The sequence below is a fragment of the Haliotis rubra genome, unplaced genomic scaffold, assembly GCF_003918875.1.
Source record: "Haliotis rubra isolate DU_JTF1 unplaced genomic scaffold, ASM391887v1 Scf180, whole genome shotgun sequence".
NCBI classification, from domain to species: domain Eukaryota; kingdom Metazoa; phylum Mollusca; class Gastropoda; order Lepetellida; family Haliotidae; genus Haliotis; species Haliotis rubra.
The window spans coordinates 199441-227113 of NW_025765781.1; the positions used below are offsets into that span (position 1 = coordinate 199441).

Sequence of the window (27673 nt, forward strand, 5' to 3'; positions counted from 1 at the left end):
GCAGAGTTGCCTCCCCTGGATGTGCTTGCGAACTAACCCAGAGCGTTGGTTCGAACTCTAGATTCAATCCGGTAATCAGTCTAGATTTGTCGCCACCATACCTACGCCACCATACCAAAGTGGAAAACGTCAACTTCCATATTTTCTGCAAATCTGGACATCTCATGCAATGATATTAGAATTCACTTTTTAAATGTTGGGAAAACATTTTTTAAATATTTTATACGGTTAGATCAGCAAAATACTACCACCACCCCCAAAATAAAAAATAATAAAAATATATAACATATAACTGTTGGTTTTAATTTTATGAATAGGCCCGTGTAAAGAGAGTAGCAGAAGAAACTACCTCGCAGTTCGTTTCATTGTACGTTTGATTTTCAGCTGAATGTATATATCTTGAATCAGCAATAATCGTGTAGTCAGCACTAAAAATATATTCCTATATGTTTTATAAATACAATTTGATTTATTGATTTTATTGATCTGTTAAAACGTTTATAATTTTAAAAATCTCCTTATGCACAACTGCGGATGAGTATCTTCGCCATCTTATCCTTGAAAATAAACGGTAAACATAATATGGGTAAGCTGGTTGCAAATTCACTTTTTATCCCTGCCATTATGGGACCAAAATATATTTTGTACACAGAACTGCCCATCCATAGAGTACTTTTTACAAACTGTTACGGGGACGACATTTTGTTAAAGAGACATAACATATTATCACTATACTTCACATATATAGAGATGTGTTTTTACTTCAGACCAAAAAAAGTTAGTAAAAGGCCATATGAACAAAATGTTACTCTAATTGCAAATATAAACACGAGACATATTGATTTCGTCAAAACTTGGTACATTCTACATAAACGCGCAAGTGCAACGACCTTGTATAACGAGTTTAGCTTTCGAGCACCTTAAAAACGAGAATCAATGGTGCGAAATATTTGCCGGAATTATTATATATAATTTGTTCTAGTCAGTGTCACTGACCATAGGACTCGATGCTTTTGTCACACAAAATCAATACATTATTTTATAATGGCAATAACATCGATTTCAACTTGCAGTTCTAAATATATCTGTATTTCTGATTTCGTTTTTGTCATGAACGACGTTTTCGTGAATTGTCATCTATTATGGCTGCTTCCGTGTTAGGATTTTGTGAGAGTTTATTCACATGAAATATCTTACGAAATGGAAGAACATGACGTAAATCCATATTCGTGACGATAGCAATCATTAAATGAAGTGTACGTCCGTGTGCATGGGAATGCACCATGCCATTCTTTAGACGGAAAACAGGTAAACACTGCCTCTTGAATTCAATCGGTAGGCGTTTCTCGTGTATGTCACCTGTGTCACAGGTCATTTGTTGATCAGCGTTCAAATGAAATCTCTCTCTTTTTAAATCACGCCTTTGATGACATATATTTGGAGGATTATTGATCCATGCAGACAGTTATTACTTTGTTTAGATCTATTTCTTATTGAGAGCATTTGAGACTCTATTTTGATTTCATGTGTTCATTTTGACTGTTGAAAGGCATGTTAAAAATGTAGGCCTAAATTGAGAGCCAAATATTTGTTTCTTGACATACCTTGTGACTATAGGTTTTGATGTCAGTGAAAATATTCACTGAGCCTTTCAACAATAGCCCATATTTTTCTTTTAGAACAAACATGATAAATACAGTGTGTCCACATACAGAGATTTATCCAGGATTTAGAACTAACTACTCCTGCATGCGTGTCATTATTGTTTCAATTATTTCTGGGGAGCAAGTTCTTATCTTCTTAAATACCGATGTGTCTTAACACTGTATGATAGATTGCATTCAATGCAATATTTACACAACTAAGCATCAAAACACTTCCTTATTTATCATTAGTCCTTTTATCAGTGAAATACATGTTTTCTGTTCAAAGATGTAAAATTTATTATTAGTTGCTACTTTAATTTAGAAAGTTGCAAATCCAATTTGGGAATCACACTTCCTGTTTACTAGGTGCCAACTATCTGTCTCTGAGCAGGTCAAGATATATCCCTGACATAGCTTACTTTGCAGGCCCCTGGCATTGATCACTGATCATTTGCTAAAAAGTAAGGAAAATCCTTTCAGGGATTTGTCTACACAATCTTATGTTTGGCTCCAATTTTGTAATAAATTTCATTTAAAGATATCCCAATTCAGGCTATGTTACTTTTACTAAACATTTAATAACTTTGAGTTTGTTAATCGGTTTCATGTTGTTACAGGGTATGGTTTCATGTTGTTACAGGTATGTTGGAATACTTCTAAAGGAAGGAATGAACAGTACAAAACTTGTCAATTTTGAAAACAATTTCCCAATATGTAGACCATGGACACAGTGTTTAAGATCTTTTGAAAAATTCCTGTTCAAATTCATCAGCCTGTGAGAAGTGTTATTTGGTTTAAACATATTTTATTCTATTCAAGAAGAAAGAAAAGGATTGGCAAACAAGCATAAATGGCTTATATTAATGCCGCTCCATAATACATGTGAAGGTTCACATTTGTGCATAATACATATTTATAGTGGTTATAACAAGTTATCTCTGAATAATAACAATCATGGATATCAACAATTTATCTTGGTTTTGTTTCGTGGCCAGTTGATGGACTGACCGTAGAATATCCATATTAGTCTGATGAGATACTGAGTTATTGCCATTTAGCACATCCCGCAGGGAGAACCCTTTCACATAGAAATAAGATTCGTATCGAGTGGTATTATATTTAGGACACATGAAAAAATAGTGGAATACATCCTCATAATCTTGTGAGCAGGAACAAGAAGCATTATCAGAAATGAAACGATTATACTTATCACTGTTTAAGTCACTGCATCCCAATCTAAGGCGGCAGTGTATTATTTGACAAAATCGACTACCAAAATTTAGATCGAACATTGTGTTGGTATTAACTTGTGGTGTGATTGAATTCTTAAACTGTCCAACAGAGGAAGCGTTTGTAGCATTTGTAGGTAGGTCATTCCACAGTTTAATTGTATCGGGCAAAAACGATTTGGCGTAATTAGCAGATTTGCATCTTATAGTCTGATAATTTTCATTATTCCTAAGATTGTAGTTACTGTTATCAGAAACATTCCCTGGAGCAAGATCACAAAGATAGTCAGGAACCATATGGTTTACCATTTTGTAAAATAATGTTAATTTAAAAGTTTCTCTCCGTTTCGATAAGGAAGTCATGTTTGTCTCATGATATAGTTTCGCATGGCTTGTACCTCTAACTGCACATGATATTGTGCGTAAGGCATCTAAGTGAAGGTTTTCTAGTGACAAGGACTGTTCCTTTGTACAATTGTCCCAGAGATGACAGCAATAGTCAAATAGAGGTAAGATAAAGGATTTATACATTGTTTTGAGAGTTTTGCGTGATAGTCTATATTTAAAACTACGAAGGCAGTTAATCATAGGGCTAATTTTGCTTATCATTTCATTAATGTGGGAATGCCAGAGGAGGTTTTCCTGAAAAATAATGCCTAGGCGTTTATGAATCTGCACTTCATTTATAGGTGTACCATTCATCGAGGTTTCGTTTTGTGTGAAAACTGGATAGTTTCAGTTTTGTTTGGATTAAATTTTACTTGCCAGGTTTCCGCCCATTTAGATATTCTGTCTAAATCTGAGTTAAGAAGTATTATAACACAATTATATTTTATAAGCTACAAAGGAAATAATTATGACAGATAGAAATAGGGACTGGCAGGGCCATGTTTGTTTGAAACGTCTAACAAGCAGCACAGAAATATTACATATTCGTGTCTGAAGCAAACAAATGATGGCCAAAACAAGTGAGAATGCTCTTGTTAGGTTTAATCTGATTAAACTTCAATTTTACCTTCAATCATAGTTGTTGGTATAGAGGCATTATAGAATATCTCTGTACTTTAAAAACTTGTGCAGTTGGAAACTACTAGTACTTGATTCACACTGTTTAATCAGAGTTTCAAATCATAGTAATTGTTGTTCACAATGTTACCATGGTTACCATCACAGCCACATTTCCACAGAAGCTATTAATTCATAGAAAATCAATACAGTTTCAAGTATAGTCAGTAGGCCTTTTGAAATAAATATGTGTATATGTGGGTTACAATGTGCAGAGTTGCTTTTTGGCAAACTCTGTTCCAAATAATTTGAGTGAGGTTATATTCTGCAGGTGCCTTACTAAAATACAAGTTGTCATGTTATTAATATTAATGTGTTGTCACAAAAATGCCACTGTATCCTTGGTCACAATGTTGCATTGTCATATATTGAAACGGCTGCAATAATTAGAGCTTTCTATTGAAAATAATATGATTCATTATTCATGTGTAGATTTATTTCCCTGTTTTCACAGATAAGGCTAAAGCTGAGCCGCCGACGCCATTGACTGTCCCCACAGCAACGCCAGGAGGGGCAACTGTGAAGCGGACTCCGTCAAACCGCAGCGATCACAGCCCGATTACACCCAACTCTTTAAATGGAGATATTGGTAGATAGATAATTCCTCCTTGTTGTTTTTGGTGCCTAGTGTTTTGTGGGTGTTTGAAACGTATATTAATTTTTGGGTTAAAATCATGTTTGAGATTATTGCTCCTAGTAGTGAAATGCATGCATTTGTGTGTATGTTCTTGCTTGTACCAATCTGGATTAATCCCTGTTCTGTAGTACCAGCCAACTGATATATCATGCTACAGTTTTTCATGGATACCCTACTCAGATACTATACTGACCAACCAGAACTTTTTATTGGTGCTGATTATGGCTCACAATATGCAAATTGATAATCACTATCAGAGCTCAGTAACCAATCAATAATCAGTTGTAATCGTAAACCCCTACCACTAAACTCATGTGGGCAGTAACAGGACAATCATCATGATCATATAACATTTTGCAAACAAAACAGGCACCGATTTATACCACTATCAAGACATTCAAGGATACTTCTCGAGGATGTTGTTTACAGAGCCCCAGATAAGATTTAGCTCGTGTGGGTACTGTACCCACTGTATTTTTTTGGAGTGGGTATTATGAATGTTGAGTGGGTATTTCATTTTCCGTTACCCACTGCTTTCAAATATGTGCGTATTTCAGTCATTTTACTCACCTAAGTATATGTCATTGAGTAAGTTTACTAAGCAGGTATGTTCTGCCTTATGTAATACCTAATCAAAACCAACTTTAATATAATGGTAATGATTTCATAAATATCACTCATCCTGTACTGATAGTACAACACTAGTCCTATACTAACAGTACAACTTGATACAAATCGATGTTTTTTTTCATTACGCAAGCAATTTTTATAAATATGCCGTACACATTTGTTTTAAACTTTTTGCGTATCTAACATTTTAAATGCGTAATATGTATGCAACAATTATTTTTCAATGCGTAATTGGAAATTTTCTATGCGTATTTTACCCGGATACGCAGCTTATCTGGGCCTCTGACTTCTTGTTGAGACACGTGCTCGAGGATGTTGTTTACATTGTAGTTTTACAAGTCAGGAAACTGCATCAGTTGTTTATGTCTTGATTTAACAAACATAACAATAATAAATATACCAGAGGCACAGATAAGCTGCGTATCTACGTAAATTACGCAAATATTTATGTGAAAACTCAATTCCTATTAAGTCTATTGCGTACAAGTACGCTTGAATTTTTGTAAATACTCAATAAATGTGATCTTACACGCGTACACACAAAAATGTCAAATCTTAATATGCGTACCGGTGGATAGATACTGTAACTGAGGTATACTGAGAGGTTCTATTTCAGGATATGAACTTGACAACTTGCAGTTTTCCTTATCACTTCTCATATTACAGATCAAATATAAATAAAAAACACTCAAATTTAAACGTTATTATATTTTTAAATTATTGGAAAATGGCAAAATACCCAATTGAGTTTGAGTGAGATGAGTACAATGTATTTGGTTACTCAAAGGAAAATTAGGATACCCAATTGAGATGAACACAAGCGAGTACATAACTCAATGACCCAAAAAGTTATCTGTAGCTCTGATATACATTCCAACATTTGAGTGAGTGAGTGAGTTTACTTTTATGCCGCACTCAGCAATATTCCAGCTATTTGGCGGCGGTCTGGACCAGACAAACCAGTGATCAACAGCATGAGCGTCGATCTTCACAATTGGGATACAATGACATGTGTCAACCAAGTTTGCGAATCTGACCACCCAATCCCGTTAGTCGCGTCTTATGACAAGCATGGGTTACTAAATTCATGGGTCCTGTTTCATATTTTATGAATATAGATTAGTGTCCCGAGCACATCGATAGTGACTGATGCAAGTGGGATCGATTGATCCAGCACTACTAGGTACACTCCATTATAACACTAAGCACTAAACATCTGTTAATGCCGTTTGTAAAGAAAGGTCAGGGATTGAACCACAGACCATCCACTCTCTTTGTAGATGCTTTATCCACTACACCAAGGAGGCAGTCCCTACAATTTTTGAATTGATTCAATGCTTGTAGGGTGATTTCCTGTAGTTTGGTATTGAAGTTGGGTTAGAAAGTACTTCTCACCAGATAGCATTCAGAAAAGCGTTAAACTCAACGCTGGCAATGGTTTTGTAACATTGCCAACGCTTCAATGCTTGTAGGGCCAAGGTCTGAATGCTATCTGGGTAGGAGCTTGGCTATTACTATGGCTGATACAGTACATTGTATCGCATAGAAAATACTGGTTCACGTTGTCATGACAGTATGAGAATGCGATATGTTGTTGCAAACCAATACAATCTGAGGCAACGCATACAGAAGTCATGATGCAAGTGAGTGAGTTTGGTTTTACGCCGCTTTTAGCAATATTCCAGCAATATCATGGTGGGGGACACCAGAAATGGGATTTACACATTGTACCTATGTAGGGAATCAAACCCGGGTCTTTGGGGTGATGAGCGAACACTTTAACCACTAGGCTACCCCACCAACTCCCTGATGCAAGTACTGAACACTGACTACTTGTAGGTGGCTAAATTTTTGTCTACTTCATCATGTTCATTCATTCAATCAGCGCTTTCCTCTCTGACAGTTGTCAGCTACAAGTGATGTGAGATGAGGTGAAATGGGGTTTAAATTCATATTTAAGAATATTTCGCTCATATCACGACGTGCATGTGTGGCTGTTTGTACTAGCCCAGACTTAAGCTGGTTTTATAGTGCTAGCTCACTGAGATACCATGCCGCAGTTAAGCATGAATACCCCACTCAGACACATTATACTGACTCCGAGCCGACCAGTCCTTGTTTCACCCATTCATGCCGAGCGCCAGGCAAGGACCAACAAGTACCATATGTTAACGTCTTTTGGTATGACGCAGTCGGGGAACGAACCCGCGACCTTCCGCTCTCCGGGCAGACGCTCTAGCCACTACACCATGGAGGCGGTCAGCTGCAACGAAGAAAATGGGTACCCTGATGGATAAGTCGTGTGACTATAACCTTCTAGCACCTAACAGGCAGCTTGGGTTATCCAGGTTAACAATGTGCTGTGCTATTCATTGTTAGCGCTATGAACATACCTGGTGTGGAGTTTGGCGCTATATCAGGGCTCCAGATAAGGGCCGTATTGGCGTATGTACGGATAAAAAACATTCACGATACGGTAGGAAATAATTTAGAAAACGTAGCAGATACGCACCACAGCAATGGTGTACGGTCTTAGAATCATTTACAGACGTATTTATCTGAAAAAGTATTATTTTATTGTTTATTGACCTGTTTACACAAGAGTAGCATTGTTGTGGTGCATATATGAAACGAAACACAAGATTACTGATACTCCATTAAATTCCACGCAGTACTCTAAATGTACTCTTAAGGTTCTTAAGCGACTATGCTTGTGGTAAGAGGCGACTAACGGGATCGGGTGGTCAGGCTCGCTGACATGACTGACACATATCATCGGTTCCCAATTGCGCAGATCGATGCTCATGCTGTTGATCACTGGATTGTCTGGTCCAGACTCGATTGTTCACAGACCGTTGCCATATAGCTGGAATATTGCTGAGTGCGGCTTAAAACTAAACTCACTCACTCACTCACTTAAGATTTTCCAGTAGTCCCATGTTGAAAATATAAGGAGTACGTACTCCTGATGTTGAACAATTATCTGGAGCCCTGTATATAAACGGACACAATATTAGTTGTGCTGTCCCTGGTGAACTGTGTCAGTGATGTACACTCATACAGCTTGACTTGATGTGCTGTGTTGTTGTAGGTGTGCCAGAAACGATGCTTGATGGAGGTGTCGCGGGGAAGAAGAGACCCACGAGTCTGCTGTTACAGTCAGCATCACAAGACTCTCAGACAGGTGAGATATAGAGTTGTTTATGTGGATGTCAGACAGGTGAGATATAGAGTCATTTACCTCTCACAGTCAGGTGAGATATAGAGTTATTTATGTGGATGTCAGACAGGTGTGATATAGAGTTGTTTATGTGGATGTCAGACAGGTGAGATATAGAGTCATTTACCTGGATGTCAGACAGGTTAGATATGCTCATTTACCTGGAAGTCAGACAGGTGAGATATAGTCATTTACCTGGATGTCAGACAGGTGAGATATAGAGTCATTTACCTGGAAGTCAGACAGCTGAGATATAGTCATTTACCTGGTTGTCAGACAGGTGAGATGTAAAAAAACAACAGGTGAGACGTGATGTCAGTTACGTAAATCTCAAGCAGTTTTTTAAAGGCATTTAGAAGTTGGATGAACATACATGACACGTTTTATGGATACCAACTTCTTTTTTATTCTTTACACGACGCTTCAGAGCTAATTCATTTTCACCTGATGAAGGAGCAAGAATTAGCTCTGAAACGTCATGTAGAGAATAAAAAAGAAGTTGGTATCCATAAAACGTGTCATGTATCCATAAATCTCAGGCATGTGAGATATTTTGATTAGAACACTGTGCAGAAGATTTTAATCTCTATATTTACTACAGTGTTGACATGATTGCTCGGTAACATAGTAATTTATACAAAGCAAGCTGAAATACAGTTAGGGTTGAAAATAATCACATACCGGTAGTAGAGATATTTTTAGAATTATAGTTACATAAGTTATGAAAGGGACCTCTTGACTGCCTGATGTCATGGGATTATGTAGTGCCATTCATTGTTGCCAGGTGTACAAGGTCCTGCATCACCCATGCGGACTTCGTCACGACTGTCAAAGACTCTGAGGGAGATGCTGCACGATCAAAATGGTGTGGCCTGCTTCCTCTATTACATGAAGGCACAGAAAGCAGGGAACCTCATCCAGTTCTGGCTGGACGCCGAAAGCTTCCATGCATCGACTGTGATGCGAGTGAGAACGCACTCTTTGAATTCCGTCGCTTGTAACCATGGCAACACACATGTCTCTACCAAAGATATTCAGACTGACTCACAGGATGACACTTCACGAGTGCAAGACGTAGGAAGTATATCAGTCCCAAGTGTAAATAGTGGTGTGGACAGCAGTGTAAATAGTGGTGTGGAAAGTTGTTTAAATAGTGCTGTGGAAAGTAGTGTATATAGTGCCACAGGCAGTGATGATCAAGAGGGAAGATCCAATGATCAAGGCATGACTGCAGAATCCGGGCAACACGAACCCGGTCAACAAGACAGTGTGTTTAGTGCTAGTGACCCTGCTCAGAGACTCAGTGATCCGACTGCTGGCCCCGGGGGTGCTGGGACAGCAGGGAGGGAGGACACAGGGGGGTGGGGGTAAGGAGGGGGTGGTGGCTGGAGGGGGTAGATCTCCAGATCAAGTGGACACAAGCAGGGGTAATGCAGGACTTTCAAAACAAGACTTGAAGGAGAAGTTGAAAAAAAGTAAGTCAGTTTTGGCATTGATTTAATAACTCTTTCTGGAGTGAATGAGTGAGTGAGTTGAGTTTTATGCTACTTTTAGCAATTTTCCAGTAATATCACAAATGGGTTTCACACATTGTACCCATGAGGGGAATCGAACTCAGACCTTTGGCATGAAGAGCGAACGCTTTAACCTCTGGGCTACCCCAACCACCCTTCTTTTTATAAAATAGAAATCAAAATGTTGTTTGATTTTATTGAAAATGTGAAATAATATACAACATGCTAATTTGCTTTTGTGGTTTCAAATATACAGTATTGTTTATGGAATGTCATGTTGTCTCAGGTATACAACATGATGCCGTCACAATATTCACCAAGTACATATCCCAAGATGCAACACACCCTATTGGTATCACCGAGCAGATCCGCAATGAGACGATACGTGAGTAATGCGGTTGTTCCTCATTTCGTAAATATTGCATGTTTGGGAATGTATACAACATGTTTATGATTATTTTGAAGTGCAACTGTGGAACAATCACAAAAAAATGGCTGAATATCCGGTTTAACTTTTGTGTTTAATGGAGAATTACAGCTATGAAGATTCCAAGTTAGAACAGGTGTTTGGGAGAGGCTTGGTTGATTTTGTTTCATTGTTTTGAATGTTTGTTTATTGATTTACACCGCAATATTCCAGCTATATGGCAACAGTCTGTAAATAATCAAGTCTGGACCAGACTATCCAGTGATTGACATCATGAGCTTCGATCTATGCATTTGGGACACGACATGTGCAGTGGTGGAAATAACCCTTTGCCCGAAGCCCCAGTCCAGTGTTTTTTTCTGTCGGGCTAGCAAATTTGTATGTCACGCTGTACCCGTGTCCAGTTGACTTTCCAATGTTAATTATGTTGTTTATTTAAAAAATCAACAAGAAACCCGCCCGGTATAGTGGAAGAATTATCAGGGCAAGTGATTTTACATGTGCCACTGTACCGCGAGTACACTAGCAATTTTAAAGTTATTTCCACCCCTGATGTGTCCACCCTCACAACATGGATAGTTGCTCATAATATCAATCACTGGATTATCTGGTCCAGACTGGAGTGTTTGTCATCCGTCTTCATATAGCTGGAATATTACTCAATGAGGTATTGATGGTATAGTCCAAGAATTGAATAATATATCGATATTAACATTTGTTTTTTTAATTTTATAATGTATTTTTTGTCTAAATTTGTCTAACTTGTCTACTAATATTATTAGTTTGGGCTCCAAAATAAGATCATGTCTTCAGTTACCATGGTTAAGCTTCTCTTGTTTCCAGGACGTATATGTAAGGAGGATGGTCACGTAGATCCGGACTGCTTCGTAGACTGCCAGGAGTTTGTCTTTCACAAGATGGGGAAGGAGTGAGTGCTTCAGAATGTTTACCTTAACACTTGTTTGTTTGTTTAATGCCGCACTCAGCAATCGGCAATATTCCAGCAATTGTTTGTCAATAATCGAGTCTGAACCAGACAATCGAGTGATCAACATCATGAACATCTATTTGCGCAATTGGGATACAATGACATGTATCAACCAAGTCAGGCGAGCCTGACCACCCAATCACCTCTTATGACAAGCATGGGTTGCTAATGACCAATTCTATCTCGGGACTTCATGGGGGCGATTGAGGAGCATTTTTACAGCAATACTAAGAATTTTTAATGTTGACAAATGTTAAAATGTTAATGAAGGCTGGCAGTCAGTCGACACCAAGGGAACAATGACACCATTACTCAGACTATTCAAACTCATTTGCCCCATGAAGGTCCGGGTTAGAATTGATCTTCAGTAACCCATGCTTGTCGTAAGAGGCGACTAACGGGATCCCTGGATTGTCTGGTCCGGACCTGATTATTTACAGACCACCGCCATATAGCTGGAATATTGCTGAGTGTGGCGTAAAACAAAACTGATTCACTCAAACTCATTATATGTGTACTTTGTTGACTTTGCCGACTATGAACACTAGAGTTTTGTAACATGAACTGAGACCACTTAGACCACTGAAACATCCTTCTCTCCATCAGCTGTACCACGGTGGTGGGGTAGTCCCTATTCGTTAAGGCATTCACTTGTCACGCCGAAGATGTGGGTTCGATTCAACACTTAGGTACAATGTGTGAAGCCCATTTCTGGTGTCCCCCACCCTGATAATGCTGGAATATTGCTAAAAGCGGCATAGAACTAAACTCACTCACTCACTCCTCTGTTCCAGGTTCTACTCTGGGTTTCTGGACAGTGAGTATCACTGCAAACACCAGGTGGACGTCCTGACTAGCGGCAAGGTCTACCTCGCCGACGTCCTCTACAACGAGCTGGCTCTGTCCTACTTCATGGAGGTGGGCACATACTCCGAACATCTTCAAACTTGGTCCTTGTGTTGCAGATCAGAAATATTCCCGCTTCCAGAGATGTTGCCTGTTTTCTCTTTTTGTTTTGTTATACATTAATATGCTTGATATGGGATATGAGGTAAAATGTCCAAGAAACAGTTGTCTGCATTCATTTGATTTGAGACATAGTCATCTGCAACAAACAGAATTTTACACAAATTAAATATTTCTGGTGCATTCCCTCTATTTCTGGTTCAAAACCTCTAATTCAGGTGTATTCCTTCTAATTCTGGTTTGTTCCCTCAAATTCTTGTTTATTCCCTCTAATTCGGGTTCATTCCGTCTAATTCTGGTTCGATGTGACCAGTTTCTCCTTGTCTGCCTCAGTTCTGGACACTGAAGACGCTTGTCACCAACTGCAGCATTGTAAACATCTGTTAAATGCATCACTTTGAGCTCTCTACCCACATCAAGTTTACATATAATGAATGACATACAAGAAACACTGTTGAAAGTGGCTTTTAGCCCAGTTCATTCCTTCTAATTCTGGTTTGTTCCCTCAGATTCTTGTTTATTCCCTCTAATTTGGGTTCATTCTCTCTAATTCTGGTGCTTTCCCTCTAATTCGGATTCATTCCCCTCTACTTCTGGTTCATTCCCTCTACTTCTGGTTCATTCCCTCCAATTCTGGTATGTTCCTTCAAATTGTGGTTCGATGTGACCTTGACCCAGTTTCTCCCTGTGTGACCCAGTTCCTGGACACTGAAGACGCTTGTCACCTACTACAGTTCTGGCTGGCGGCAGACAACTTCCAGCAACACTTGGCCAACCAGGGCCCCGGGTATAATGGTCTGCAGGCACAGGACGACGCCATGGTGCTTTATGACAAGTGAGTTATGCTGTAAACATTCTTGCATAGCTCAAAGGTCCCATGAACGTCCGGGGTAGAATAGGCCTTCAGCAACCCATGCTTGCTATAAAAGGCAACTATGCTTGTCGTAAAAGGCGACTAACGGGATCGGGTGGCCAGGCTCGCTGACTTGGTTGACACATGTCATCGGTTCCCAGTTGCGCAGATCGATGCTCATGCTGTTGATCATAGCATTGTCTGGTCCCGACCGTCGCCAAATAGCTGGAATATTGCTGAGTGCGGCATAAAAGTAAACTCACTCACTCCCTCGCATAGCTCAAAGGATGCCAAGACTTTGTTCAGCAAAGATATCGTAGCTTCTTATGACTTAAGATGATGATAATCTTTGGCATTTACTATTTTCAGGACTTTTCAGAAAAGCGAGACGTGTAAATTAATTATACCCTAGCCAGGCAGGATAATAGTGAACCCTCTTATATATATAGTTTGATAGTATAGTGGTCACTGGTCAATGCCTTGATAAATTAAAAACATGGGAAATATGTTGTTTTTGCCCAAGATATTTTATGGATTTAAATCCATAAAATACCATAAAATATAATTTTAAAAATATCTTGGACATCTATAACAACTTCCAAATGCCACTAAAAGACATTATTTTGTTATTGTTTCCCAGAATTTAATGAATAATACCACAACTGCTGATTTGTTCTTGTATTTTATTTTCCTTATCCTGACTCATGCTCTTTTTTTCCTTATCCTGCTTGTCTCCTTCCTCTTGCTAACATAGTGGAACACTTGTATCTCCCTAATTGAAGTTCCCTTCAATGTAAAATCACTAATTAGTACACCACGAAGTTACCTCCCTTCCACAAGCTGAACGAGGGCTTCACCTCTACCCATGTGCCTCACTCTTCCTTCTTCTCCCAGTGAGCTGGACGTGAGAGCCTCTGTGTCTCCCGACACACTATATCCTTTGATTATATTTAGTTAGTTACCCTCGTGATAGAGATCTATAGAGGTTTAGCTAGTATCTTCAACAATTATATATTGATATTTAGTCGGTTTCTACTGTTTATGCACGGACGCGGTTGTTGCAGTGGATTACGCTTGATAAAAATTCTGTACTGCTGCACATTACGCTTTTTATTCTGCTGCTGATCCGCATTTAATATGCCCTAGCTGTACTGCGCCATGTTTCATGTGATTCACGCTGCAGCTGCGTATACTAATTTATCCAATTCTACCTTTAATAAATAATTACTTTGCGCTTGAGACGCTGCAGCAGATAGGTCACGATGCAGAGTCTAGCATGACTGATACACCTGAACCCCTCGCCAGTCTACTGCTGTTGGTCGACCCTCCCGCCTGGTTTTCCGCTAGAATGGTGGAGAGGCGGGACGAAGTCCGCCGCTTCCAAGAAGCGCCCTGCTTCCCCAGACATCCCTTCGCCGCACTGAGGGGTATTCAACGGTCTACTAGAACTTTCTCAGCCGAGATTGTTCTCATCGCAGATTTGGGCCTGTATGATGATCAGCCGATCATCATTCCTGATGTACATCAAAGAATGACTGATGTCGGCAACAGTGATGTCAGCGCGAGATCAACATTCGATGATCTTCCTGAGGGTCCCGCCGCTACTAACACTCAACGCAGACTTCGCGACCCCCAGGGCAGCCCGACCTCTGAGGGGAATTCAACGGTCTACTAGGACTTTCTCAACCGAGATTGTTCCAGCCGCTGAACTTATTCTACGATGATCAGCCGATCATCATCCCCGACGATGAGACAAGTAGCGACCGGGTGATAGCTACAATGACATCAGCAGAGATCGCCATGCAGCCTGATGTCTCTACACTGATGTCAGACGACTTACCTGAGGGCCCCACCACTAACAGCGCAGAGATGGCACCGACTACTTCGCCGCAGACCATCCCAGACGAAGCTACTACGCAAATCATGGTCGTGATGGAGGGTCACTACAGACTGGAGAAGCAGCCAGCCCAGAGTACGAGCCTTCGCTAAGGCTCCAACTTAGACAACACTCTAGAGGCACCTCCAGTCAACGAGCAGCCAAGACGATGCAGCCTTCGCTGGCGAAGTCGCAGACCACCTTGACGGCGGACCCAGATGTACAGCCTTCGCTAAGGCCTTCGCTGGGCGGATAGATCATCACATTCCTCGGCTTCATCCTTAGATGCAGACTCAGCCACCAGACCTCACGGAAGCCTTCGCTAAGCTCAAATCGCCGCTCCCCAGCACCGAACGCAGAGGAAGCTTCGCTGGCGCTGCTAGCGTGCTTCGGAAGGCGCTCGCTGGCTGGCATTCGCTGGCTGGCACTCGAAGGACACCAAATATAGATCGCCATTTAACAGAGTCAAGGGACTACTCAAGAGCTTCGCTGGCTGTCAATAGTCTCCGATCTCCTCGCATCATCACCACATCGACGCCTCACAGGTTACCACACAAGTCTGCACACAAGTCTACATCACCTTCCTAGAGTGGCAGTACGACGCAGACATACCTGATGAAGGAAGACGACGCAGATGCTATCACCCTACCTCCGATCGACCCGATTGCCGCGTAGCACAGAATCTAGACATAGCATCCCATAAAGCCACAAAAGTTCAGACACCATAATTGCCGAACTTTCACGCCTAGAAGTTTTCCACGCACAACATGGACCCCTTCTTCAAGGCTTAAGACATCGATGAAAACTACAAGTTGATCATCGATATCAACAATAAGAACTACAATCGTGAAATTGGTTCAGTTGAATCCATGACGAGACGTATGTTCGCTGGCCTAAATAGATCTAGAACGATCATTGAGACACTTATCGCCAGATTTCGTGAATACGACTTCTGAAAATGATAAGATGATCCACTCGCCCTACTTATGCAGAACCAGCAAGTCCCAGGTCAGCCTCGCTAAGGAGCTAGAGCCTCACCAGCTACAAGGGACGCCGCTGAGGAGTAGCGCCACGACCCCACATCCTGTTAAACACAGAGGCCATTCATGGCAAAGCCTTATATATATATATATATATATTCTAATCGACTCTTGATTCGATACCTTCGCTAAGGTCGCTAAGGCTAAGTGGCTCCAAGTCTACTTCACCAGTAGATCTAGAAGGGATACTTCGAGAGCTTCGTGGAAGTCTCCGGGCGCTCACCGAGGAAGTCTCCTCCAAGGTCTCCATATACTCAGCCACTCGCCATATATAGCTACTCCTCAGTCCGCTCAAGACATCGCATAAGTTGTCTATCAACTGTATGCCAGATGCCGCCTATAAGCCTACGCCAAGACAATTGCACAGGCTATTTACAACACAGAACGCCGCTGTATTAATTTGTCAACGACGCTTCATAGATCTTCACAGAAATCAACTATTCCGTGATAAATTGCTAGTATATGCAATCCCGACGACGATACGATTATCTACATGCGACCATTACGCATATCTGCAGACAATTCAATATCGAAATTGAACAGCAGCCTTGTTACAGCGAGTATAACTCATAATCGCCAACATTTCTGAGAAGAAATATGTACAACAAATTCAGCTTTAATTCTACAATTATGACGATACATTCATGTATACAGTCTACAAGCTGACAACTTACAAGTTATTGTACCTTTATATATAAAGAAGTCGGAATTATATTCAAAACTGAAGCACTTTCACGACAGCCAGGAAAATAACCTACCCAGCATTAATATTACAGAGCGAGGTATTTTATACCAAGCTTTCGCTGCGCTACCATTAATCCTCAAACACGTATCACTCGGGTAACTTCGAAGTTACGATGAAGACCGACGATTGTTCTAATATCAACGACGCACTATATTATACAAGGTTCCTTTTCCTGCTACACCGGGTGACATCACAGCTGGTACTCTACAGAATCAAAATGCCTTATTCTGATTGGACCCTCGATGAACAACGCCTCTACACAGAGGTCGAAAGCATAGTTCACAGTTCAAGACATAGGTTGCAAGTGACAACTTTATATCAATGAACGAAAGCAAGCCTCCTTACAGCCCAGTTAACCTGAACCTTCATGATTAGGCTGCTTTCTTCAGGTTAGAGACCTCCCCTGTCAAGTTTAGACAAGGGCACAGCAGTCAGGCGATTTTACATAAAGTTCATCGAGGACACAAACTCCCCGGTTAGTGCATATACATCGCCAAGGACATCGCGAACGATTTACCTAGACGACGGATACAAGTGGATCGAAATCCACAGCCGCTTCAGACTACACCTGAATTTCATCATCAAGCTACTAACACAACTAGATGGTTAGTAAACCTACTAAGTTTCTGTTTGGAGAATAAACGGAAGTTTCAATGCACTCAACTTGGGGATATGAATATAGTGTTACAACACCTCACAAGTGAGGTTTATGAACATGCCTGGATGACATACTTGGACTCCATGATAATGATGATGCTATCACGCTGGCCAGCAAGAGCACTGTAAATTTATCTCCACCAAACCAAACAGGAAGAAAAAATACAACAGATTTTTTTTCTCTCTATCATCAACTTACGCAGAGTGTAGTCTCACAATGCACTATATCTCCGCTTGGATCAGAACTGTCATACTACGCATATACAAGACAGATGGACCTAATCCGACCCTCCATGAGCTTTAATACCTTTGATATTAGAGCTTAACTTCTACAATTTCATCTACACAAATGTTATTTGAAATAATGGAGGGTTTATTACTGTAGATCCGATATGGTGGTTGCCAACCATTATCTGAGAGATATCACCACCGAGGACATCTCAGGTATCCACCAATTTGATCCCATGGTCCTTGCACAACAGTTGACAGTTCCTCGAGAAGATAAGTCAATCTTACAGATTTTACTTATCTTATAACAGTACTAAATAGCTTCATGCTATATATAATTTGCTTAAGCTCGCTTTTTATCATCACAGTGGTTACATGATAAATGCATTAGCTAACAAACTCTACAGAGTTTTTTGGCTATTATATACTTGAGCTTAAGTCAAGTATATTTTAAGCATAGTACTATACTCATATTGTAAAATATATTAGCTAACAAACTCTACGGAGTTTTGCTATTATATAGGTAGCTTAAGCTCATTCATATCTTAAGCTCAGTACTATGTTTATATCATATAACTATATTAGCTAACAAATTCTAAAGAGCTTTTGCTATTTGGCTTAAGTTTCATCATATCTTAAGCAATATGGTTACATTATAACATGTATTAGCTAACAAACTCTATGGAGTTTTTGCTATTATATATGTAACTTAAGCTTATTCATATCTTAAGCGCAGTACTATGTTTATAGCATATAGGTATATTAGCTATCAAAACTCTAAAAGAGTTTTTTGCTATTATATATTGGGCTTAAGTTTTCATCATATTTTAAGCTTTATGGTTACATTATATCATGTATTAGCTAACAAACTCTACGGAGTTTTTGCTATACATATGTAGCTTAAGGTTTCTTCATATCTTAAGCTCAATACTATGTTGATACCATATAAGTATATTAGCTATTAAAACTCTAAAAGGTTTTTTGCTATTATATATTTAGCTTAAGGTTTACTTCATATCTTAAGCTCAATACTAGGTCTAAATCAACATAATAAAATGTATTAGCTATCAAACTCTACACGGAGTTTTACTATTATATATATATAGCTTAAGTTTAATCATATCTTAAGCTCAGTACTATGTTTATAACATAAAAGTATATTAGTTAATAAACTCTAAGGAGTTTTTGCTATATACATTTAGCTTAAGTCTAATCATATCTTAAGCTTAGTACTATGGTTACATTATAAATCTATTAGCTAATAAGCTCTACAGAGTTTTTGGCTATTGTATATGTAGCTTAAGTTAATTATATCTTAAGCACAGTACTATACTCATATTGTAAAAATATATTAGCTAACAAACTTTACTAAGTTTGGCTATTATATATGTAGCTTAAGTTAATTATATCTTAAGCACAGTACTATACTCATATTGTAAAAAATATATTAGCTAACAAACTATACTAAGTTTGGCTATTATATATGTAGCTTAAGTTAATTATATCTTAAGCACAGTATTATACTCATATTGTAAAAATATATTAGCTAACAAACTCTACTAAGTTTGGCTATTATATATGTAGCTTAAGATAATTATATCTTAAGCACAATACTATACTCATATTGTAAAATGTATTAGCTAACAAACTCTACAAAGTTTGTTGTTATATATATAGCTAAGCTTATTCATATCTTAAGCTCAGCACTGTCTATATCATATAAATATTTTAACTAACAAACCCTAAAGAGGTTTGTTATTATATAATTAGCTTAAAATTAATCATATTTTAAGCTTAGTGCTATGTTTATATCTTAAAGTATTTTAGCTAACAAACTCTAAGGAGTTTATACTAGCATATTAACAAGCTTAAGTCTATTAGTCTTAAGCATTGTATTAATATTATATATACTTATCATAATAAGTACATTGTAATAACCTCTATATGGCAGCTGATAAGCTGGCAGCAGGAATTCATCAGTTCAATGCCTTTATGAAGTTCCCATAGGGTTATTACAATCATCACAGTTCAAATCACTAATTATTAAAATCCAAAGTATTATATATTCCCACCTCCGCTCTGTTGGATTCTACAAGCAAAAAGAGCATGAGTCAGGATAAGGAAAAATATGTAATTTTTTGAGTAAAATTGATATTTTATACTTATCCTGACTCATGAGGTCAGCCCTCCCATCCTCCCCAAATAACACTTTGGATTTCCCTGTAAATTCAAATGTTGGGCTCCAGTATATGAGGAGAGAGTGAGGCACATGGGTAGAGGGTGGCCTCGCTCCCAGCTTGTGGAAGGGAGGTAACTCGTGGTGTACTAATTAGTGATTTTACATTGAAGGGAACTTCAATTAGGGAGATACAAGTGTTCCACTATGTTCGCAAGAGGAAGGAGACAAGCAAAAGAGCATGAGTCAGGATAAGTATAAAATATCAATTTTACTCAAAAATTACATTAACACATGGTTTGTGGAGTTAATTAAAGGGTTCGGGACAAATGAAGCTGCACTATTCTTGAGGTCATAATTTTCAGGAAAACCAGCAGTTTGTTGGTTTACATGATGTTTACTGATTTATAACAAAAGCTGAATAAATTGGAATGACTTAATTGGTGTGATTATTTATTTTTAAGTGGATAATAAAAAGGTGTGGACACTCTTACTTTCACGGGGGTGGGGTAGTCTAGTGGTTAAAGCGTCATTGCCACGCACAATAAGACCGGGTTCGAATCCCATTTCTGGTGTCCCCCGCCGTGATGTTGCTGGAATATTGCTAAAAGCGGTGTAAAACCAACCTCAGTCAGTCAGTCAGTCTTACTTTCACAAAGGCCAGCTAAAATATCTGTCTGTGCCCAATGGCACCCTTCAAAACAATTGCATTTCTATATCTGCCCTGTATGGAGGAGTACAATTGTTGATGTATAATAGGAATGAGTGTTTCTTAATGAATTGTCATGGTCCGCTGTCAGAGTGAACTTTAATATCTTGACAGGTATTTCTCCCTACAAGCCACACAGCCCTTAGGATTTGAGGATAAAATTCGCTTCATGGTGGAAGGCAATATATGCCGAGAAGGAGGCCCTCTACCTGACTGCTTTGCCAAACCTAGAGATGTAGTGTTGAATACATTAGAACAGGTATGTCCTTGTTTCAATGAGATTCTAGTAACTGCTCATGGTATTCATACCTTACAGTATTGTGTACAGCAACCTGATTTCAGCATACCTGAAAGAAATCAAACTCTAGTATTGTCTCACTTGCCATAAATGACCTGTGAACATCCAGATTAGAATTGGTCTTCAGTAACCCATGCTTGTCATAAGAGGTGACTAACAGGATCACATGGTCAGACTCGCTGACTTGGTCGACATGTCATTGTTATCCCAGTGCGTAGATTCATGCTCTGGCTGTTGATCACTGGATTGTCTGGTCCAGACTCGATTATTTAAATACTGCCGCTGTTAGGGGTGGGTATTGCAGAGAATATTCATATTGTGATATATTGCGATGCGAAAGCATGTATTGTGATATGCATTGCATTATATTGCATTAAGTACTTTTAAACAAAAAACTACTTGTAATCGAGTTACTGCTTGATTTATAGAGCAAAAACACAACAAAATCACTATGCTTGATTAAGCTTTAATAACAAATTTTAATCATGATAAAATATAAATGTGAATAATATTTGGCACAAATGAAACAAGGAAATATCCAAAGATTTCCGATCGTTACGACGTTTTCCGAAAGCATGTCAAAATACCGGGTTTTGATCAGCGTATCGCAATACGTTTCGTTTTCATGTCTGAACTGGTAAATACCGGTAAACCGGTTATATTACGCGGCCCTAGCCACCGGACGTATAGGTGGAATATTGCTCAGTGTGGTGTTAAACAACAAACCAACCAACCATGCCATAGATAAAAAAGATTAGGTAATGGCCTATTTGTCCATTATCAGAGTCTGTGAACATTTTTTTAAAACAAATCCACTTGTGGAGCTGAATCATAGGATATTTCCTTCAATGATGACACACAAAAAAATTCTTGGATGATTTATCTGATTTTCAATATGGCCAATATGAAGTGAAATTTGTTATGTTTACTCTGTAGTGTTTACTTCTATGTTGCATTATTTTGACCTTGGTTGTGTCTACAGATTCCTAGATATTCCAATTCTGATTGTTGTTCCAGTTCTACTTCCCCGCCTACCTCCAGAATGACATGTATTACAAGTACCTGTCGGATCTAGTCAGCACTGTCCAAACAGCTCAAGACATCCCAGTCAGGCCAAAACACAGGAGAACAGGTGAGCTACAGCACTAGGTCAAGGACAAAACCAGAATATCAACATCTGATGATGTCTCCATTACTTTTAAAAAAGTGGACAAACGCTTAGACTTGATCTGTCTTTGAACTGAGCCATACTTTTAGAAGGCGACAAACAGTTTAGTGAAAAATATTTGTTTAATAAAATAAAATATTAAACTGTGTAAATTAGCTCGAATGTGTCTTCTGCTGCTGAGTTGTCAAGCTCTAATGTGAGTTGGTTTTACAATACACGGTACCAGGCTCTACACAGTTCTGTTGAGCCCTAATCGAGTATTTGATCAATCACTGGCAGATCATGCTGACTGGAGAAGCTGAGGAAATGATTTGTGTGTGCTATGTATTTTCACCTACAGAGAGTGATGCATCATCGGAGCATCATCGGAACACAGTGTAGGGAGTCAGAGTGTTGGAGCAGACGGCATCAAGAACACCCTCCTAGCCATGGACACCAGCCACGTGAAGAAGGCACTCACTCGCATCGAGGACGACATGCGGATCGACTCCATGCTTCTCAATCCAGATGAGTTGTGGAAACGGCCAGAAGCTGGGTAAGTTTAGTCCTGTTCAGTGTAGACTTTTAGTCTCTTCCTGCCGACAATCTTGTTCTCCCGTCCAAAGTTCCTTCCATGCAAACCTGTGATTATCCGAGTTAAAATTGATCTTCATGCTTGCTGTAAGAGCGGTGAACGGCAGGGAATATTTCATAGCAGGAAGTGAACGATTTTGGAATTGGCACAACACTAAGCATTCATATTTGGCACAAAGATAGTTAGATAATTACTCTAAATGTTGGTGTATTTTGTTTTTCATTTATATAGCAATGGTACCTTAAACTTTGATATATTTATGCATCTTTACTAAGACGTAGCCGAAGCTAGACAATGTTTTTTACAGGCTCATGGGCTTGTATGATGACGGAATGGAAAGATATTTGGTGGAATTACGCACCTGTGTCTTTTATTTTACAGCATGAATTTGGGGGACAATGTGGCCTTTACAAATATGGATCTTGACAATTTTCCTACACCTAAAAATAAAACCTGCTCTCCTTTTCGCGTGATAAATCGTTCACTTCGTACTATGAAATATTCCCTGCCGTTCACCGCTCCTACAGTGTGAAGAGGCTACAATATGATTCCATCTTTTTTAAACGTTATTATTAGACTTAGTGACACAAACCTTTGTATTCAGTGTAGGGAGACTAAACTACAGGAATAGGAAATAGCTTTTTAAAATGTCAGAGTTGTCATTTATCTGTTACAACTTTTAAAACTGAATCCCCATAAATTTAAGAATTTGAGTTTATTGCTATTCTCAGTTGTAATTTTTGGCTCCAGTGCTATGACCTTGGGGGCTGTTGATGACCTTGGACAGTTCAAGTCAATGTTTGCTCCGGAGCCAGATCATGAGAAGAAGAAAGGTAAGATGGCTATTTCTGATTGATTTTACCAATCACTGAATTATTCATAATGAAATCTGTGGTCAAATTTCATTCAGCTGTCATTGGTCAGTCATTGGAATTCCAGCAATATTCGACCCGTGAAGATCCAGGGTAGAATAGGTCTTCAGCAACCCATGCTTGCCACAAAAGGCGACTATGCTTGTCGTAAGAGGCAACTAACGGGATCGGTGGTCAGGCTCGCTGACATGGTTGACACATGTCATCGGTTCCCAATTGCCCAAATCGATGCTCATGCTGTTGATTCCTGGATTGTCTGGTCCAGACTCGATTATTTACAGACAGCCACCATATAGCTGGAATATTGCTGAGTGGGGCGTAAAACTAAACTCACTCACTCACTCCAGCAATATTCATCAATTGCCTGTACTACAATGGACAAACCTTAACCAGGACTGCCTACAATGTACAAGTTTGCTGAACATTTGTATTTAACAAGAATGACTGTGGTACTTTATTGATGTTTCATTTATTATGAGTATTGATTAGTCTCCCATGCCCATCGATGATCACTGATGCAAGCGGGTTGATCAATTCATCAGTTATTCGATGTTTCAATTGCTCCACCACTATGGTTAGAGGTTGAAGAGGTGATTTGACTTAACACTGTAAGTGCACTAGCATGAAGTTGTTAAATTTGATTAGAAAAGCTTTTGGATAAATACTGTAGAATCAGTGAGAAGAGTCTATTGAGAGGATGTGTAACATTAGGTTTGAGCTGAGAGAAAGAGCTTGAAACGTTTACTATGAAGATTCACAGATTGTCAAATTTGCCACCTCATTGCTATATTCAACCCTCGCTTAGTGTGGACCCATGAAGATCTAGGATAGAATTGATCTTCAGTAGCCCATGCTTGTCGTAAGAGGCCACTGAAGGTATCGGGTTGTCAGGCTCGCTGACTTGGTTGACACGTCATCGTATCCAAGTTGCATAGATCGATGCTCATGCTGTTGATCATTTGATTGTCTGGTACAGACTCCAGGGCTCCAGATAATTTTTCAAGATCAGGAGTACGTACTCCTTATTTTTTCAATATAAGAGTACTTGAAAACTTTAAGAGTACATTTAGAGTACTGAATGGAATTTAATGGAGTATCAGTAATCTTGTGTTTCGTTTCATGTATGCACCACAACATTGCCACTCTTGTGTAAACAGGTCAATAAACAATAAAAGCATACTTTTTTCGGATAAATACGACTGTAAATGATTCTAAGACCGTACACCATTGCAGTGGTGCGTATCTGCTACTTTTTCCAAAACATGTCCTTCCATATCATGCATATTTTTTATCCGTACATACGCCAATACGACCCTTATCTGGAGCCCTGGACTCGACTATTTACAGACTGCTGCCATATAGCTGGAATATTGCCAAGTGCAGCGTAAAACTGCACTCACTCACTCACTCACTCACTCACTCACTCACTCACTCACTCACTCACTCACTCACCTCACTCCTCCTCACTCACTCACTCACTCACTCATATAAAACAGATAACTGAAAATGTCTTCTGTTCCCAGATTATGGTGTTTTGCCTGACATTGATAATATGATAATGATATGCTGTATCTGTCAATTTGTTTTCAGGGTCAAGATTTTTCAAGAAGAAGAAAGATAAGGAAAAGGTTAGCATGAGGGAGTTGGGTAAACTGGGTAATGGTAAAAGCTAAATAAGCAGTTATTCTATTTTAGTTAAGTACTACCCTCATCATCCTTTATTTATCATCACATCGTTCCTCCTCACTCACTCACTGTATCCCAATTGATTAGTTGATTTACAACACATTTCTAATTATATTAGATTAAACAAGTCTCAACAGTTGATATTTTTGCCCACACTGTGTTCCAGTTATATGAAATGAAAGAAACGTGAGATTCTATCACCATAGTTTGTAACAATTGGTAAAACAATATGCAAATCTTTGTTCTAACATAGAAAACATTAACTGTCACTATAATTTGTCAGTCATACTTCCCCAATGGTGTATGTGTTCTGTTCAGTATTTATCTGAAAGATCAGTATTTATCTGTAAGAAATTCAGCCATCTACTTTGAATTAAAGGCCAAAGATCTTAGTGAACTAACAAAAGATGAAAGGAGTTAGTGAACGTCATTTATCATCCAAAACTGTGTTCCCCAGGAGATATTGCTTGTGTGAGATCAGACGATATCTCCTCTGGGCAAAATCGTTTTAACAGTAGATTTTGTACAATACCCTGACAATGCTATGACGTCATGAACTTGATGTCACAGTGCTATGACATCGCTGCACTACAAGTCTAATGGTAGTACAGTGTTCAAAGATGTACAGTTTTCACTGAAAACTAATGAAGAGGGATTTTGATGATAAATAGAATCTCACCCTTGTGAGATTCGTCAAGCCTCAGATATTTGTTACTTTGTCAACTCGTAGTGATATATTTGATATCAAAAGACACTTGGGTGAGATTCTCTATTTCTCTTCAACAGGAGCAGGAAGACATGGCTTTGAGAGTTGCCCAAATGATCATCAACGATGTGACAACGATGACTCAGACAGGAGATATATACGCCGGTGTCGTGTCATCATCACCAAGACTGGCTCCCCGCAACACGCCCGACAGTGCAATACACTCCAGCAAGGGAGGTAACTCCTAGCAGTATTAACCAGTGTTGCAGTATCTGGTTACTCAAGTATGCTCGGACTGTTCATGGATGTATTACTGAATGATTGATTGACAGATTCATTACTGTAGAGTGATTGACAGATTGATTACTGATACAGATCAATACCTAAATCTTCCATGCAGCACATTACACGTGTGAAATGAATGATATTTTTGTTAAAATGTGATATTTGTTTGCAGTTGTCGATAATAATATTATATTGTGTTTATCATCGTCATTCCATGGTCTGATAGGAGGCTGGTTCTAGACGAACGTATTCGACTGTATTTTCTTGTGTACATTGCACACTATGTTATGGCATGGCCTGCCTGTCTAGTACCCAGCCTAACAATGGCAGCCATGTTGAAAAATCTATTTATGGTCTCTCACCATCTTCGTTCAAAAGGTATCAAAATTTGGTACACTTGTATTTGATAGTGGGGCTCAATATATCTGTTCCTATTTAAACAATTATTAAAATTTGACCATTTCAGTTCCTCTATGCCCTTTGTTTTCTGAAACTGTATCCAGGCTCTCATCTTCAAGTCTTCTGGGCACTCAAGCCGTGTATGATTGTAGGTTTGAATCCCGGTGAACCAAATACTGTATCTAGCTATGTCCCAGCCATACATGTGCTTGTGGGTTCCACCAACATGGTGAATGTCTCAGTCCTGCATCAGTTGGAACTTTCCTCTGAAATTAAGCTGACATGTGTGATATACTGGAATTCTTTTCAAAGCGGTATTGAACCCTTCTTACTCACTCTGTGGTTTTGTAAACATATCATATTGCTGTTCCATTGATTTCATAATCACGAAAACAAGGAGTAGTTAGTGGTGCCATGAAGTAGAACTCTTCCACTGGTATGTGTGACTGATCATAAGGAAACAATTATTGTAGGAAATATCTCAGCTCAGTACCATGTAAACTGTCCTGTTTTAGACTATTGAGGATGAGAGTAAATCTCTTGTAAACATAAACTAAACATTAGTTTACGACATTGTCAATGTATGATATGACGAAATGATATCCAACATTCCTATATCATAATGATCCATCCACCATTGCAGGGATAGAACCTAACTCTAACCTACAGCCCGGGTCTAGTACAAATCCTTGAAGGCTTGCACACATTTTCCAGTTTCACTATTTTTTAATATCAGAGCTTATTTTAACCTGGGCTAGTAAAGGTTTTTGAGTATAGCTCTGACCCAGACCATTGTGAGAATGTTAGACATTGTCTCTTGGAGTCAGGATTTCAGGATATTCTTCAAAAATGGTTCTTCCTCCTGTTGATCATTCTGTGTACAGTTGTTCCTGTCTTTGAGGAAGGATCCTGATCTGGTTGGTTATTCGAAAGTTGAAATAGATTGAGATATCAGACCTTCAATTTGAAAACAAATAATGTGTCTTCAAAAAATTGGTAAAAATGAATCAGAGTTAGGTTTTGAAATTAACTTTTATCAATAAATATTTGAACATTGCAGTGTGTAATGGTTTTTTTTA

General features: G+C 39.0%; 1 protein-coding gene across 1 annotated transcript; it reads left to right on the forward strand.

The window, feature by feature from the left end:
• Positions 1-1135: 1135 nt before the first annotated feature.
• On the forward strand, positions 1136-26572 carry LOC124273416 (A-kinase anchor protein 10, mitochondrial-like). The gene is given in 16 exon segments (XM_046708677.1): positions 1136-1308; positions 4395-4529; positions 8299-8391; positions 9212-9663; positions 9665-9902; positions 10228-10326; positions 11212-11296; positions 12151-12274; positions 13021-13157; positions 20721-20865; positions 21922-22036; positions 22413-22435; positions 22438-22607; positions 23397-23479; positions 25109-25146; positions 25991-26572. Coding segments are annotated over 16 exon segments (2130 nt in total). The 5' UTR covers positions 1136-1283; the 3' UTR covers positions 26159-26572.
• Positions 26573-27673: the final 1101 nt, after the last annotated feature.